This window comes from Hoplias malabaricus, chromosome 2 (genome assembly GCF_029633855.1).
Source record: "Hoplias malabaricus isolate fHopMal1 chromosome 2, fHopMal1.hap1, whole genome shotgun sequence".
NCBI classification, from domain to species: Eukaryota; Metazoa; Chordata; class Actinopteri; order Characiformes; family Erythrinidae; genus Hoplias; species Hoplias malabaricus.
Genome location: NC_089801.1, coordinates 3,267,248 through 3,285,909, shown reverse-complemented (window position 1 = coordinate 3,285,909; position 18,662 = coordinate 3,267,248). Strand labels below are relative to the sequence as shown.

The window sequence follows — 18,662 nt, the reverse complement described above, 5'->3', positions numbered from 1 at the left end:
TATGCTCTTAAATATATACTTCCAGAGTTATTATTGGGTCAGTATAATTGCTATTATCCTGACAGACAGAACTGTGAATTGGTGACTTAATGTGGTACTGGCGCATCGGTTGTAATAAGCAGTAACACTGACATCATCCCTTTGATTTTTGATCCTGAGTCTACTGGATGCCTAACACTCCTGCCTGAGCTACATCCTCCGCTGTGTCCACTCCTGTGTCCTCAAAGAGAATTGTGTCTGTTTCTGAATGCAGCTGGGCTTTTATACCTCTTTTTCCCACTTTCCTCTCTCTCTCTCTCTCTCTTTCTTCCCTGCCTGACTCTGGTTATTACTAGATCTCCCTGTTGATTTCACGTAACATAATACTAGTCATCTGTTCCACTACTGACCCTGTTTTTTGCTATTTATTTGATCCCTTTTGCTCTCTCTCTCTCTCTCTCTCTCTCTCTCTCTGTCCATCCATGTATCTTTCCCTCTCTCACTCTGTCTCTATCCCCTTTTTCCCCCCCAAACATGACTGCCCCTCAGAGCTAGCTATGCTCTCGTTTGCATGTTTGCAGAAAATCCATCATTTAAACCCCTCCCTCCTTCCTTTCTCATTTGCATTGGGAATGTTAATGTTTACTTGTTTACTTGTTTACCTACTGCACCTGCCTTCGGCCCATTATATATGAACTCCATCTCTCTGTACAAATTCTTTTGAGACCACTTTTTTGACTGCGGCTGCCACAGTTTTGCACATATTTTAAGAAAATATATAAAACCAGGTTGACCGCCGGTGCGCCCCCCAGTGGTCGCCCCCTTGTCTCATGTCTGATGTGGCAATGTGAGGCGGCACATTCCTTCACATCAACTGGAAGAAACGCAGCATTTGAGGATGTCAGAGCAAAGCACGCAACTCAAGCATGCTGCCGGCCTCCAGTTCTCCTCCTTGTGTCGTAACCACAACGTATAGAACCACGGCTCCCTCTGTGCATGATGTTCTGTTTGTGACGATGTCGGTCTGTAGCTCCTCCCAGTGTCCGACCCTGTTAAATCAGGACCACTCTTGTGTTTATGTACGTGTTTATGTGCCAATGCTGTGTTCCTTTTTGACCTTGCCATTAGACCATTGTTGAAAAAGCAGTAATATCCCTGTTCAATGATTGTAACAATATTTTAATGACCTTTACACAGCTGTACTTATTAAGATTTGCACTGGAGGTGGCTACTCCATGCTCTACCTCTGTGGATGTGGTCTGGTTTAGCTGTTGTTGCTAGGTTACACAAGATTTACAGTTAAAACTGATTAATCCTAATGAGAAAAATACACAACAGCTAAACAGAGAGTGCATTATTATTGTGTATCATTACTATTGTTATTAATATTAATGGTATTCATCAGTTTTATCGATCAGAAGGCTTTAATTTTAGCATTGCTAACTAGATTAGCTAAGCAAGCAATGTAGCGTACACATCCAGGCCTTGTAGTATGGCTTATATTACTCTCAGGGGTTTGTTTACAACAAAGCACATGTTATAATTATTTTATAATATATTTCTGAAACACAAAACACACAAATGTATTTTCTTAAGTTTTTGAAAATGCTGTTTAATTCTATGGAACAGGGAAAACATGAAGCATAGTTAAATTGCAGGATAATAAAACTAGCGCTATATGCTACATGTACATCCACAGAGTATGATATACATGCCTACAAAATAACTACCCTCTACAGCTAAATGTGTACAGCTACAGGATAAATGTGATTGAATATCATTTCGGTCAGCGTTCTTTAAAACGTATTTAAACTGTGAACAGTAGCTAAAGAGAAAAAGGCAATGAAAACAGGCAGAGCATGGACAGCGACTTCTGTGTTGTCTCTGTTTTGTTATTTTTAAACTCTTGTACAAGTGGTTACCATTGCGTTTGCCCTCTTTCAGTTCGCCGCGTTCCTCCACGATTCTCCATCCCTCCGACGGACAGTGAGATCATGCCGGGCGGCAGCGTGAACATCACCTGTGTGGCTGTGGGCTCTCCGATGCCGTACGTGAAGTGGATGCTGGGCTCCGAGGACCTGACCCCCGAGGACGACATGCCGATAGGCAGAAACGTACTGGAGCTCACAGACGTGCGGCAGTCAGCCAACTACACCTGCGTGGCCATGTCCACCCTGGGGGTCATCGAGGCTGTGGCCCAGATCACCGTCAAAGGTCAGGGGTCAATGAGATTTGTTAGCTGGCTGCAAGGAAGCCAATATTCAGGACATAATTAAAAACCCAAACCAAATGGAACATGAAAAATACAGATTCAAATATCTAATCAGATAAATGCCTTCTGGCACCAAAGCTTCTGAACTGAATTGTTCACTCCACCCCTTACATGTTGCATACAGTTTGACTCTTGTGTCAACAAACTCAGGTGGGAGAATGTACCTTAAAAACTAAGTTCCTTATTTATTCATTTAGTTTATTAATTACATTTTGTCACTTAATCTATTAAAATGATTTTCCATTCCATTTTAAACTGTGGAAGCATTTCCAATCGGGAGCCTTATCTTCTTAAAATAATTGCCTATTCCACCTTAAATAGAGCAGCAGTGCCAGTCTGGCATCTAAGCTTCTTAAAATAATTTTTCTTTTTACCTAAAATGGTATAGCATATAAAAATATGCCAAAAATGGTTCTGAATAGAATTGTGTTACAGCACTCCACCTTAAATGTTGCAGCACAAATGTTTCAGCACTCCACCTTAAATGTTACAGCACAAATGTTACAGCACAGATGTTACAGCACTCCACATTAAATGTTACAGCACTCCACCTTAAATGTTACAGCACAAATGTTACATCACTCCACCTTAAATGTTACAGCACTCCACTTTAAATGTTACAGCACAAATGTTACAGCACCCCACCTTAAATGTTACAGCACAAATGTTATAGCTCTCCACCTTAAATGTTACAGCACACATGTTACAGCACTCCACCTTAAATGTTGCAGCACTCCATCTTAAATATTATAGCACAAATGTTATAGCTCTCCACATTAAATGTTACAGCACCAATATTACAGCACTCCACCTTAAATGTTGCAGCACAAATGTTACAGCACTCCACCTTAAATGTTACAGCACCAATATTACAGCACTCCACCTTAAATGTTGCAGCACCAATATTACAGCACTCCACATTAAATGTTACAGCACCAATATTACAGCACTCCACCTTAAATGTTGCAGCACTCCACATTAAATGTTGCAGTACAAATGTTACAGCACTCCACCTTAAATATTACAGCACTCCACCTTAAATGTTGCAGCACTCCACCTTAAATGTTACAGTGAGTCTGTAGTTTAATAAGGAGAACAGATTATTAAAAAGGAGGGCGTTTATTAATGTGGTGGAATGGATTATTAAAATGGCAGCACGGTGGCGCAGCAGGTTAGTGTCGCACTCCCACAGCTCCAGGGACCTGGAGGTTGTGGGTTCGAGTCCTGCTCCGGGTGACCCCCTCCAGAGTGATTCTGGGTAGGCTCCAGACCCACCGCGACCCTGAACTGGAGAGATAGCACATGGAGAGAATACATGTTTTTCAAGACCAAATAATAGCAAAAGAGAAAATTAAAATGTTCCAATCTCACGTAAATATATATTTTTTATAATTTTTAATTGTGGCAGAAAATTAGGATTCAAAATCACCGCTGCATTTTCTTAGGGACCACTGCGATGACGTCTGTAAAACAGCTCCATTATGTGGTGAGAAACTAAAGCGTGGGTCTATTATAGGGACCCTTAGGGCTTAATTGGTTAAATACAAGGTGAGTTGTGTAGCACTGCCCCGCTTTCAGATATGGACATTAATGGGGTGAAGTCATAAATTACAGTCGGTTCATTTGTATTCCTAAAGAATGGGAATAAAGGAAGGAACACAAAAGGAGCAGACCTTGTTGTCCTCTCTCTCTTTATCATCCCGACACTGCCAGGTTTTTCAGTTCTTTCTGTGTATTACATTATTCTCGAACAGTGTTCCAGTGGAACCGAGCGAGCTGACACCATAACCTTCAGCTAGCGGCCCTCAGGGAGCTAATACATGCTTTGTGAATGCTAATAACTGTGTCGCTCCACTGGGTTTTTTTTTTTTTTTTGATCCTACACACACTCTACAGCTATGCCTTCCACATTAGTCCTGTCTTCACCTCCACATTTCATTTTATACATGCACTAATGTGACCTGCTGATTCAACCGTTCTGAAGGAGTCTGTCCCTTTTGCTGCTGCAGTAACAACAGAGTCTCTACTCTTCAGGGAAGGCTTGACACAACAATGCTGTGAGGATTTGATATTGAGCCACCGTTAGTGATCACTCAGGGAACTCAGGGCTTTGAGCATGGTGACCTTACGCTCATGTACAGCTGCTCCAGAGCAACACATGACTTTTCATGCATTTCAAATAGCTGCATTACTATTATAAAGGGGTGTCCATAAAGTTTTGGACACACGTTGAAGCATAAGCACTTATTAATCTCATAATAGTCACATATTATCTTTTAAATCTATCTTCAGGTTTCCTCCAAACCTCAAAGCAGCTGCTCTTACAAAGAGCTGCTATTAATGAAGTCTCAGATACACACTTAATGATCAATAAATGAATCATAAGCATTTAGTTATTCTACATTAGTATTGTTTTTTTTTCCTTTTGATGCCTTAAATAGCTGTCCCTTCACTAATTAGCGACATTTACCCAACATACAAGTTAACAATGTCTACAACAGTGTCTCAGTGTATAATAATGAAGATAATACTAGTTCTTGAATAGTAGCATTTACAGCTTTTGTCATAAACCTTTTATTTATTATTTTATCCTACTTTTACATGTTCTTATTTTCTTTCTTCCATCCATCCATTCATTATCTGTAACCCTTATCCAGTTCAGGGTTGCGGTGGGTCCAGAGCCTACCTGGAATCATTGGGCGCAAGGCGGGAATACACCCTCAAGGGGGCGCCAGTCCTTCACAGGGAAACACACACTCACACATTCACTCACACACTCACACACTCACTCACACACTCACCCTTACGGTCACTTTTGAGTCGACAATCCACCTACCAACGTGTGTTTTTGGACTGTGGGAGGAAACCGGAGCACCCGGAGGAAACCCATGCAGACACAGAGAGAACACACCACACTCCTCACAGACAGTCACCCGGAGGAAACCCACGCAGACACAGGGAGAACACACCACACTCCTCACAGACAGTCACCCGGAGGAAACCCACACAGACACAGGGAGAACACACCACACTCCTCACAGACAGTCACCCGGAGGAAACCCACGCAGACACAGGGAGAACACACCACACTCCTCACAGACAGTCACCCGGAGGAAACCCACGCAGACACAGGGAGAACACCCCACACTCCTCACAGACAGTCACCCGGAGGAAACCCACGCAGACACAGGGAGAACACACCACACTCCTCACAGACAGTCACCCGGAGGAAACCCACGCAGACACAGGGAGAACACACCACACTCCTCACAGACAGTCACCCGGAGGAAACCCATGCAGACACAGAGAGAACACCCCACACTCCTCACAGACAGTCACCCGGAGGAAACCCACACAGACACAGGGAGAACACACCACACTCCTCACAGACAGTCACCCGGAGGAAACCCACGCAGACACAGGGAGAACACACCACACTCCTCACAGACAGTCACCCGGAGGAAACCCACGCAGACACAGGGAGAACACCCCACACTCCTCACAGACAGTCACCCGGAGAAAACCCATGCAGACACAGGGAGAACACACCACACTCCTCACAGACAGTCACCCGGAGGAAACCCACGCAGACACAGAGAGAACACACTACACTCCTCACAGACAGTCACCCGGAGGAAACCCACGCAGACACAGGGAGAAAACACCACACTCCTCACAGACAGTCACCCGGAGGAAACCCACGCAGACACAGGGAGAACACACCACACTCCTCACAGACAGTCACCCGGAGGAAACCCACGCAGACACAGAGAGAACACACCACACTCCTCACAGACAGTCACTCGGAGGAAACCCACGCAGACACAGGGAGAACACACCACACTCCTCACAGACAGTCACCCGGAGGAAACCCACGCAGACACAGAGAGAACACACCACACTCCTCACAGACAGTCACCCGGAGGAAACCCACGCAGACACAGGGAGAACACACCACACTCCTCACAGACAGTCACCTGAAGGAAACCCACGCAGACACAGGGAGAATACACCACACTCCTCACAGACAGTCACCCAGAGGAAACCCACGCAGACACAGGGATAACACACCACACTCCTCACAGGCAGTCACCCAGAGGAAACCCACGCAGACACAGGGAGAACACACCACACTCCTCACAGGAAGTCACCTGGAGGAAACCCACGCAGACACAGGGAGAACACACCACACTCCTCACAGACAGTCACCCGGAGGAAACCCACGCAGACACAGAGAGAACACACCACACTCCTCACAGACAGTCACCCGGAGGAAACCCACGCAGACACAGGGAGAACACACCACACTCCTCACAGACAGTCACCCGGAGGAAACCCACGCAGACACAGAGAGAACACACTACACTCCTCACAGACAGTCACCCGGAGGAAACCCACGCAGACACAGGGAGAAAACACCACACTCCTCACAGACAGTCACCCGGAGGAAACCCACGCAGACACAGGGAGAACACACCACACTCCTCACAGACAGTCACCCGGAGGAAACCCACGCAGACACAGAGAGAACACACCACACTCCTCACAGACAGTCACCCGGAGGAAACCCACGCAGACACAGGGAGAACACACCACACTCCTCACAGACAGTCACCCGGAGGAAACCCACGCAGACACAGAGAGAACACACCACACTCCTCACAGACAGTCACCCGGAGGAAACCCACGCAGACACAGGGAGAACACACCACACTCCTCACAGACAGTCACCTGAAGGAAACCCACGCAGACACAGGGAGAATACACCACACTCCTCACAGACAGTCACCCAGAGGAAACCCACGCAGACACAGGGATAACACACCACACTCCTCACAGACAGTCACCTGAAGGAAACCCACGCAGACACAGGGAGAACACACCACACTCCTCACAGACAGTCACCCAGAGGAAACCCACGCAGACACAGGGAGAACACACCACACTCCTCACAGGCAGTCACCCAGAGGAAACCCACGCAGACACAGGGAGAACACACCACACTCCTCACAGACAGTCACCCGGAGGAAACCCACGCAGACACAGGGAGAACACACCACACTCCTCACAGACAGTCACCCGGAGGAAACCCACGCAGACACAGAGAGAACACACCACACTCCTCACAGACAGTCACCCGGAGGAAACCCACGCAGACACAGGGAGAACACACCACACTCCTCACAGACAGTCACCTGAAGGAAACCCACGCAGACACAGGGAGAATACACCACACTCCTCACAGACAGTCACCCAGAGGAAACCCACGCAGACACAGGGATAACACACCACACTCCTCACAGACAGTCACCTGAAGGAAACCCACGCAGACACAGGGAGAACACACCACACTCCTCACAGACAGTCACCCAGAGGAAACCCACGCAGACACAGGGAGAACACACCACACTCCTCACAGGCAGTCACCCAGAGGAAACCCACGCAGACACAGGGAGAACACACCACACTCCTCACAGACATTTAGTGGCTTATGGACCTGTGGAGGATGAGACTAACCCCCCTCCCCCACCATATGACCAGAACATTATTTTACAGAATACAAACTCAAAGCCATTGGCTGTACGTTTGTAAGCTAATAACTGAATTAAGAGTTCTCCTTTAGGCATTTTGTCCTTCAGTGTCACTGTGTTAGTGACTGTTTTAAAGAAACAGGTAGTATTTTTAATTTACAGTAACAGCTTTAAAATCATTTTGATGCTCCACTGAGCTGCAGTAGGGAGAATGGCGCCTCTGTTGTTGCTGCTCATGGCTCAGCACTGCAGAAACTACACTATGTAACTTTTAGAGGCAGATAGGAAACCACTCCACCCTCCCCCACCCTCCACAAACACACACACACACACTTGATCACAAAGACAGTGCTGTAAAAGTGCATTACACTCTGCCACTGTAGGGAGAGCCCAAGAGCCAAGTGATGCTTTAAATATAGATTTTAAATTTAAAACTTAAGAGAGGTTAGAATGACTATAACAAAAAATATAATGAATGAAATCCACCTGTTGAGATGTGGGACATTATAGATTTAATTATAATTGATAATGGCGCAAGCTCCAAAATCGAATTGTTTTTGGACAAATGAATGTCTTTGAAGATGTTAAATTGATATTTATGTATCTTTTTCCCTAGCTTTACCCAAGCCTCCGGGCATTCCCATGGTTACGGAGCGCACAGCGACGAGCATCACTCTGACATGGGACTCCGGGAACCCGGAGCCTGTATCATATTACATCATCCAGCATCGGCCCCGGCACTCGGACGACCCTTACAAGGAGATCGACGGAGTGGCCACCACCCGCTACAGCGTCGGGGGCTTGAGCCCATACTCGGATTACGAGTTCAGAGTCCTCGCCATCAACAACATCGGCAGAGGACCTGCCAGCGACGCCATCGAGGCCAAGACGGCCGAGCAGGCGCCCAGCACAGCCCCTCGGCAGGTCCGTGGCCGCATGCTCAGCGCCACAACCGCCATCATCCACTGGGACGAGCCCGAGGAGCCCAACGGACAGATCATGGGCTACAGAGTCTACTACACCACTGACCAGAACCAGCATGTCAACCTCTGGGACAAACAGATCGTCCGCAATGCCAACTTCCTCACCATCCAGAGCCTCACGCCCAACAAGACCTACTACATCAGAGTGCTGGCCTACACCTCTGTAGGAGACGGACCCCTGTCCCCAGACCTGCAGATCATAGCCAAGACTGGAGGTAAGAAAGTAGATTTATGTAAAATGTTTTATTTAGTGAAAGGATGTACACATCAAAGGGCACATATTATGAAAAAAATCACGCACATTAATCTGGGAATCTGGATCCTACCAACCCACACACTGTGAAACAAGACCACCCAGTCAGTTTTCTGTGTGCTGCCTAAGTCTGAAAACATGGGATAAAACGATCCGTTCTGACTGGGTCCGCTTCTGATATCAAGTGCATAGACTTGCCCCACCCCCTCATCTGAGTCTGTCCAATCACAGCACAGGACCCACGTTTATGTGACAATGTTGCAAAACAGACACAACAAGCGTGGAGATATAAGAGCACTGAATAAAATCTGAGAAAACGAGAATGGAGAAGAAAGAGAACCAAGAGAAAATGGCTAAAAACCTCCTCACTGCTGTGCACTCAGGGTCTGGGTGAACAGCGAGCGGCTCATTATCATTTAAAGGAACAGGCGCTGAAAGCAGCCATTCTGAACAGGGCTGTGGGGTTTGATTCTTGTGATATTTTGACCAAAGCAGGTCACAGACATTTTACTACTACCCAGAACTGTCGTCACTTGTGGAAAAGCTGGAGAATGTGTTCCCTTTAAACTCCAGTAAATTCAGCGCCTCATATGTCTTCCAATGTGTTTGGCTTGGTTTGCTTTCAGTGAGTCGTTGGTTTCTTGTCGGTTTTTCTAGCACTTTTAAAGCGAGGTTGTAACACTGACACTCCAAAATTATGGACGTTGTAACACAGCAATCAGGAGAATGTCCAAGGGGACTGTATTGGCATTTTGAGTGTGGTTCTACTTATTCTTTCTCTCTCTCTCTCTCTCGCCGTCTCTCTCTCTCTCTCTTTCATAATGGCTCTCTCCGTCTTTGACTGTCAGTGTAAACAACCATAATCTAACAGAGCTCCCCAGCGTCAAATTATTTCAGCTCCCACAACTGCACCAGCGCTTTTACAACAAGTGCTGCTATAAAGTGATTTGAAACTAAATGAAAACACGCTCTTGGCTGAATGGGAAGTGAGGACGTTATTTACTCTTTCAAAATAATTCAAGACCCGTTTCTCTTTAACCCTGTGTTTTTGGCTGAACTTGTTTCCTTCCCGCCACTGAAGCCTTGGGATTTACTGAGCTGGAATAGAGCTATACATTACTGAGGTTAGACTCTTGGGACACTATAGAAGATACCTACTGTAGCTTGGGTTGTCTTTCACAAGGCTACGTCACACCTACATGAGCCTTTTATGAACTTACATAACCCTAACGCAGCTTCACTCTAGGATTGATGACACAAACCTACATAAACGTCTATTAAAAGCCATGATACATGTTTATATATCTCTGTGTGAGAGTGTCGCCTTATGAACATGTTGTTTATCAGTAAGAGTATGGTACTGATTATTATTAAAACTCATTCTTGTTCTGTGGTATCCGTTCAGTCCCGTCCCAACCCACAGACTTCAAAGCTGAAGCCAAATCAGAGACGAGCATCCTCCTCTCATGGGTGGCTCCTCCACAGAGCGGATCGGACAATCAGATCACCGGCTACGAACTGCTCTACAAGAGGAAGGACGAAAAAGAGGAGGTGAGGCGGACTGGGAATTGACTTCTCAGTCGTATTCAGAGTGAGCTCATGGGCCACCTTGTTTGAGATTGTATTGTATTTTACAACTATTTATTGCTTGAAGTGAACTTTTTAAGGTACAGTAATGACCGTATTTAGTTTACACAGTGGACCATACTTCCTCTCTTCCTGCAGAAACGTGTTAGCTTTGAGTCCACCACCACCTACCTTCTGAAAGATCTGAGGCCTTTCACCACCTACACCTTCCAGCTGGCGGCTCGCAGCAAACACGGGATAGGGGCTTACACCAACGAGATCTCAGCCGAAACTCCTCAGACACGTAGGTCCTTCTCCAACTGACCGGTTCTCCTGTCCCTCAGCCTCAGGGACCAATCCCAACCCAAAAACAAACAAAAAAAAACCTTCTTTTTTTCTGAAAACTCCAAAAATGGAGCTTTGGAAACTGGAACGGTTTGAAAAGCCAGACCTCCAGAGCCCTTCCGTTTTCTCAAAGCTTTCTTGAGTCTAAAATCTGCTGAATGTAGAAGGATGTTTAAAAAAGAAGCTGTAGAAAATGGAACGGTTTGCAAGATCTTTGGCCTGAATTCAGAGCTTTGAAGGTTGAACTGACCGCATTGACTTGTTAGGAAAAGGGAGTCTAAAAGTTGCATGGGCTTTGTCCACTGAAAATGGTCAGTGAAGTCAATCGACAAGGTCACTTTTACTTATACCTCAGTGAGGCCACATTTCAGTCCTCTCTAGAGCTGAATTATTTAATGAGTGACACTTCTTATGAATCCTGTATTCATGAGGTTTCCTGGCATTATACTGTGTGTACAATACCTTATAATGTCTGTTTTAACTGTAACTGCTCTTACGTTAATAACATTTTATACAGTAAGAGTGTACAATGCCATAAAGTGGTTTGCTTAATATAAGATAATATAATGTGACATTTATTGGTACGTTTTTTTAATAACGTAAACATGCTTTTGAAACCTTACTTTATGAAGGTATATACTCTTGTTTTATAATTTACGCAACCCAGCAGGCTTACGTCGGGCAATACAGAGTGTACACAGTACATATAAACCTTTATAAGCATTGAACATGTTGGATTTATAAGAAGTGTAAACATTCACCATACTCCAAACTTCATTAGTTTTGAAAGGCTTTTTTTAAAAAGCCGCTGGAACTCTGTGCCTTGTCTTTTGATGTCCTTCGTCATCCATGACTCTTCCCTTCGTTTGCATTTGTGCCTTCTACAAAAAAAACATGAGAAACTGAGAAAACGGAGGGAGGCGAGCTCAATCTAAACTGTAGAAAAGCTGTAGAAAGCTCAAATGCAACTTTGAACAGTTGAAGCGAAAGACAGACACATTTCCATTCACAATAGACCTCATATTTATCATTCATTTATTCAAATTGAGTCAGGACCATACCTGTGATTGGCACATTTATCGAGACGGGCCCAAATTGGGCTCCATTTAATGAATGGTCAATGCAATATAGGCTCAGACAATAAATGGAGCAAGAAAAACTCATTTTGTAAGTTCTCACTGTGGATATTGTTTGGGGAGTAAATGTGAGGTCTTTTGCTGAAGGGTTGAGGGTGTAGAGGAGGTAAGTATGAGTCCAGAAAGCCAGTCTCAGATGATGGGAAGTGGGCCTGTTCTTTGCGGGGGAGGATGTTTATTATGTCTGCATGTGGAAAGTCTTTAGAGGTTTGAAATGTCAGTCATGTGTTCTTGGATTGTTCAGGCTCTTACCTCAAACCAACAGGCATCGGAAAGGTTGGTGAGCAAAGTGTTTTTTTGCATTCCACTAGAGGCATCAACCTTTACTTATTTGGATTGATGGTAACTGCTTGGAGAAGAAGCTTAGGGCCAGGTTTAGGTCCAGATCAAACTGTGATGTCAGTGTAGAAGGTGTGGGAGGACATAGTTTAAGACGTGAGGCTCAGGGACGTAATATAGTTAGATTTGCCCAAGGTAGGTTCTGTGTTGTGAAGGTTTCTCCTATTTTTTTTTTTTTTTGGACCACTCGATCTCACCACGCATCTACTGTGTTTGTGAGTTTATTCGGTTGCCATTTTTGCCATTTTCCTTAGTTGTAATTTCATTTATAGTTGTTTGACATTAACTATCATTTCAGTTTGCAACTTTTCAGTTCTGGTCCGTGTGATTTGTCCTCATTTTTGTCCTTTTATGTTTCCCTTCTTTCTTTTTTCCTTTGTGTTTGGTTTGTCCATCATCCTCATCACCATCATCATCATCATCATCATCACCATCTTCATCACTATCATCAAATCCGTTTCAACCACAAAAAAACAAACAAAAAATCCCACTACCACAACCCCCCCCCCCCCCCAATCCACTTCTGAACCCCTTCCTGGAAAACAAAACGAACCTGAACCCAAACGACCCCAAAACAAACCCACAAAAACCCGGAACTTTCCAAAACAAACGATCTGCCAATCAGAGCCCTCGGCCCCTCCCCAGGAAGTCACATGTACTAGCCAGAGCTCCACTAATATTCTGGTAAGTTGGAAGCCACCTCCAGTGGAGCTTCAGAACGGGATCATTACCAAATACACAATTCAGTATGGCGCCACAGAGGGGGAGGACAAGGCACTGCGCCAGATCCCGGAAATCCCTCCGGAAAACACCCAGTACCTGTTGGAAAACTTGGAAAAATGGACGGAATACAAAGTGACCGTCATCGCGCACACTGACGTTGGACCAGGGCCAGAAAGCTTGCCACAACTCGTCCGAACAGAGGAGGATGGTATGTTCTGCCACAAAAATAAACAATAAACAAGCAAACGCTCTTGACTCCTTTTGCTAATCTCCCCCTTTTCCCTCACACTCTACCGGCTTCTGCACAGTCCTGCTTTTTGACAGACTTTTTGTCCGATCTATAGACTCTAAACCTAATCTCCTTCCTCTCTCCTTTTGTTTGTGGCTGTAAACAAAGACAAATTCTCATTTCTATTCTAACTCTACTAACACGGATTTTTTTGGGCTGATTTTTTTTTTCTGACACTCACTGAAAGATTCTTCAATTTTTGAAATTCTTATATTTTTGTAAATTTTTTTGCTGATCCAATGGCGCGTTCTTTCCTCGCACCCCAGGCCTGAAACTTCCGCAGTCCCACCTGTCTCTCTTTCATTTTTGTTTTGATTCTGATTTTTTTTTTTTTTTTAACCAAATTTTTGTTTTTTGAACCAAAATTTGACCAAAAAAGAGTTGGTGATCCAGTTCTTTTTTAACCTTTTTTTAAAACCTGTTTTTTTCAAACCACAAAAGAAAAAAAAATAACAAAAGTGGACAGTGGGAAACACCAAATATATAAAGGAAGTCTCTTTTTTCATCAATGGCCCACACAACATTTTTTATCTATTTATGTTTTTCTACGCATCCTTAGCCAAATCTTTCTGGGTGCTTCAAAACATTTTGAAGGACCCATTTTGGCTTAATTTTTGTACATTTTTTCATATTTATCCACATTTTTATGTCTTGCAAAAAAATCAGGTCAGCTACTCGACCTGTTTTTGGGGGTTGTATAATTTTGAATTTTTCTTTTTCTTTTTTAATTTTCGATTTTTTCCTCGCCATTGTTGAAATATCAGTGTCATGCACTTGTTTAACCGTTTGCTGATGATTTTTAAGCACTCCGGCGTCCGGAGGGGAGGCGTCTGGTCAGGGGGGTCCAGGGTGTGCTGTAATGTTGACGTTTTTTGTGTTTTTATCCCATGATTCCTCAGTGCCCAGCGGGCCGCCTCGTAAAGTCGAGGCCGAGGCAGTGAACTCGTCGTGTGTTAAAGTGCTGTGGCGATCCCCTCTGCCCAGCCGGCAGCACGGACAGATACGCGGATACCAGCTGCACTACGTCAAGATGATCAACGGAGAGCCCATGGGACAGCCCCTCTTCAAGGACATCCTCATAGATGACGCTCAGGTACAATACACACACACACACACACAAAGCCCTGGCTTCTCATCAGCCAAAATTTCACTGGAAGGGCCCTAGATTTTAAAGAGCAGCACCAACAGCCTTTTAGCCCCATCTCATGTCATTGTGACAGAATCACGGACGGTGCAGTGTATATGTACAGTAGAGCTTGACCAATATATCAGTTGACTGATAATATCAGCTGATATTCGCTACCTGAGATTTCTCAGCATCTGCTATAGATGAGGCATTACTTACGAAAATGCTAAAGCCCATATAGACCTTTATAAAGCTTTATTCCAACAAGCTGTCTAGTCATTTTCACACTGACCTAATGGCACTGGTTGGAATGAGCTAACACGTGTACGCCGTTTCACGTCAGTCATGTTGAAAGGCTTATATATGTGCCATGTGATCTCATGAACAAACAGCTACAGTGAAGTGTTCATAAAAATGTAAGCAGAAATTTCACTCTATGTACGACCCAGATTTAGAGCCGTTTAGCTTGAACAGCACATTGCTAGCATTGAGGTAACCCAGGGTGTTAAAGTTGTATGTGGATGTATTTCAGGCTGCAGCTGAGAAGAAGATAAAATATCACATGAGGAAAGGGTGGAAATGGAAAATGGAAATTGGAACTCCTCATCTTAGATGGATACGGTTAATAATAGTAGTGACATTAGCGCCAATGAATTTTCCCATCGCACTTATATACCCGTGTGACACATACATGATTATATGGCTTTAAATTAGAAAAGGAATAGTGATACAGTGATGAAATCTGACTTTACTGCAACGCCTCCATCTAAAGAAGCTGCTGAGGGGGGTTTCTGTGGCTTAAAATCCTCATATATCTGTTACAGGGCTTCTAACTTAATGCTAACATAATGAAGTCTATTCATCAACTTATAAAGTGTCATCTGGCATTTTTACATTTGAAAAAAACCCCATACTGACATGTGAAATCATCTGAAATATGGAATGTATCCTATATGAGGTTTTTCTAGAAATATCATAAGATAATTTAACGTTTTTCCAGACATTGTTACTTGTTTTTAAGTCATTTCACATCTATTAACTTTACCAATCAGCCTTGTTTCTACACTCATTGTCCACTTGATCGGCTCCACTCACTGTTAACCCCCACTAGACCTCCACAGAGCAGGTGTGATGCGGTGGTGGATCATTCTCAGCGCTGCAGTGACACTGACGTGGTGGTGGTGTGTTAGTGTGTGTTGTGCTGGTGTAGAGTGGATCAGACACAGCAGTGCTGCTGGAGTTTTTAAACCCTGTGTCCACTCTCTGTCCACTCTGTGAGACACTCCTCCCTCGTTGGTCCACCTTGTAGATGTAGAGTCAGAGACAGTAGCTCATCTGTCGCTGCACAGTGTGTGTCGCCCGTCCTCTAGTCCTTCATCAGTGACACAGGACGCCGTCGGCTGGATGTTTTTGGTCGGTGGACTGTTCTCGGTCCAGACACTGAGGGGTTTAAAAACTCCAGCAGCACTGCTGTGTCTGATCCACTCTACACCAGCACAACACACACTAACACACCACCACCACGTCAGTGTCACTACAGCGCTATATATATATGCAGAGCAACAGATGGACTAAAGTAGAGTGTAAAACAAGGAGGTGGCTTTCACGTTGTGGCTGATAATGTTGTGAATATATTTAAGGTGATCTCACTTGCCAAGGTATCATGTTTTATGGACTACAACACCGTGCATAACTCAGAAACCATCCATTATTTATATAATACCCAGTCATTCGTGTTTCAGTTTCAGCGTCTAGCACAATATTTACAAGCCTACCCCTGCTGTAGTTCAGGTATTCTCCTACTGTGTCTCAGTGTGGTTTTCACCTCTCCAGCTCCACGTCATTGAGTGTTAGCTTTAGTGTAGTTAGCATAGTTAGCATAGTTAGCATAGCATAGTTAGCTTTCCTTTCTCTCTGTGGAAGGAAGGACGGACACAGATGTGGATGTGTTCAGATCTAAAGCGAGGGTTTGGTTTTCCTCTCTCTCTCTTAAAGGGCTGTTCATCTGACAGGGGATTGTTTTGATGCCATGCCAAACCTTGCACAGCTGTAATAAGTTCCCCACTCTTTACAGCCTTTAATAACTTGCCTTACACCCGACCTTCTCAGAAATACCTACTGATAACCCAGGTCTCTGAGTTTTTCACTGTGCTGTAACAATGCTTTATTTATTTTTTTCTCCACAGAGGATTATTAGCATACGATGTGTGTACATCTGTGTTTTCCCCACTCTGTCTCTTCATGTGTGGGTTGTTGTGTGTTGTAACGTAGCTTGTAACTTAGTTTCTGTTGTTTCTCTCCCGATCTTCCACCTCCTTCGCCTCTAAACAGTGGGAGTATGATGATTCGACTGAATATGTGAGTAAAGATGAAAGTGTGTCTGAAAGAAAATCCTGTTTACTCCCACACCTGATGAAAAGTAGCATGCACTCCTGTGTGTGTGTGTGTGTGTGGGTGTGTGTGTTTGTCTGTCTTAGTCATTAACATCACTCAGACTAAAGCTAGCTGAAATGTACATGTAAAAGCACAGGCTGGTGCTTATGAATGCTGTGATGTATGGCTCTGTACCTTTAGCAAAAACAACACAGCGACCAAAAAACACCAAATAACCACAAATATTTTAGAGGATTGACGTACACTCATTTCTAACGTAGAGATAAACACAAACGGCCCAAACCTAAATGATTTAACGAGTTATTATTGTTTTTCAGGCTTAATATGTACCATATCTGCATGTTTACAGGACTGAGGTCATGTGAGGTCACAAAACCAGTGTGTTTCTCTTCCTCTTCCTCCAGGAAATGTTTCTGCCAGATTTACAGGCAGAGACCACGTACTCCGTCACAGTGGCCGCCTACACCACGAAAGGCGATGGAGCTCGCAGTAAACCCAAGCTGGTCACCACCATGGGCGCAGGTACGAGGTCCAGTCCGTCCCTCTGTTCTCTCCTCTGTAAAAAACCGCTCTCTGGAAAGTCGAGAGACCATCACCCCTCAGCCGAATGAAACCTTTCCCCCCCCTCAGCCATTAAAAGAGAACGCAAGTAATTGCCCTTTCAATTACGACAGCTATTGTAATTCTGCTCACTTAGGGATTTGACTTTGAAATGCTGGCAGGGGTTAAGGCAATAATAGAGAAATGTGTCAGGGAAAATGGGGAGGATAAAAAGGACTTTAACAAATGAAAAGAATTCCTCTAGAACTGCTCTGTTTTCCTATTCAAAAACTGAAAATACACAATCAGCCAGAACTTCTGCTGCCATTCCCACCTCCAGATGAGTCAGAGGGGATTCCAGATGATGGTCCAGATGTGCTTTACAGCGAGTAGTCGTGAGGTTTAAGTGCTGGTTGGTGTCTGGAAGTTTGTTGAAAGTTTAGCGCAGGTAGTGTCATTGCTGTGTCTGCGTGGGCTTCCTCCAGGGGCTCTGGTAGGTGGACTGGCTGTGTGAAGTTGCGTGAGTGACTGGGTGAGTGTGTGCAGTTGTGCACAGGTGTGTGTGTGAGTGAGTGAGTGAGTGTGTGATGCCCTGTGATGTACTGGCACGCCTTGTGCCCAATGATCTCAGATAGGCTGTGGGCCTACTACGACCCTGGACAGGATGAAGTGGTTACAGAAAATGAATGGATGAATGAATGTATCTTTGGGGTAACTGCAGGGCTGCTGTTGTAAGGAAACCTTGCACCTACCTCAGTAGCTCGTCTTCATTGTCTAGTCGTCAATAAACCGTGCCTCTTATCGGTCTCAAACCATCCTTCATGGCCTTCTTTACACCTGCCATTAAAGGAACACTACATAATATTTTCACTTTCAAATATCAGTTTCAAAATCGCTGTGATGCTTCACTGAGCTGTAATATGGAGAAAAGCCCTTCTGTCATTGCTACTCAGGGCTCAGCTCTGCAGAAACTGCACTATGTAACCTTTGGAGGAGGGTAGGAAACCACCCCCTCTCCCCACTGATTTCACTACAGTGCTGTACAACTGAATTACCCTAGGGAGCATCCTTTAACTCGTGTTGGCTCTCTCCGTTTATAACTGTTTATATCGTCGCTGTCCAAAGAAAAACTGATCGTATCTTCATTCGTTATTTATTATTGTTTATTACAGATTTTGAAACAAAA

General features: G+C 44.5%; 1 protein-coding gene across 1 annotated transcript in view; it reads left to right on the top strand.

Annotated features, from left to right (window-relative positions):
- Nucleotides 1-18,662, top strand: part of LOC136673427 (receptor-type tyrosine-protein phosphatase delta-like) — a 109,961-nt gene that overhangs the window by 52,088 nt on the left and 39,211 nt on the right. Inside the window, 8 exon segments of the mRNA XM_066648892.1 lie at nucleotides 1,924-2,193; nucleotides 8,399-8,980; nucleotides 10,424-10,569; nucleotides 10,744-10,888; nucleotides 13,030-13,335; nucleotides 14,316-14,509; nucleotides 16,874-16,900; nucleotides 17,341-17,458. Coding sequence (XP_066504989.1) covers nucleotides 1,924-2,193; nucleotides 8,399-8,980; nucleotides 10,424-10,569; nucleotides 10,744-10,888; nucleotides 13,030-13,335; nucleotides 14,316-14,509; nucleotides 16,874-16,900; nucleotides 17,341-17,458 — 1,788 coding nt within the window.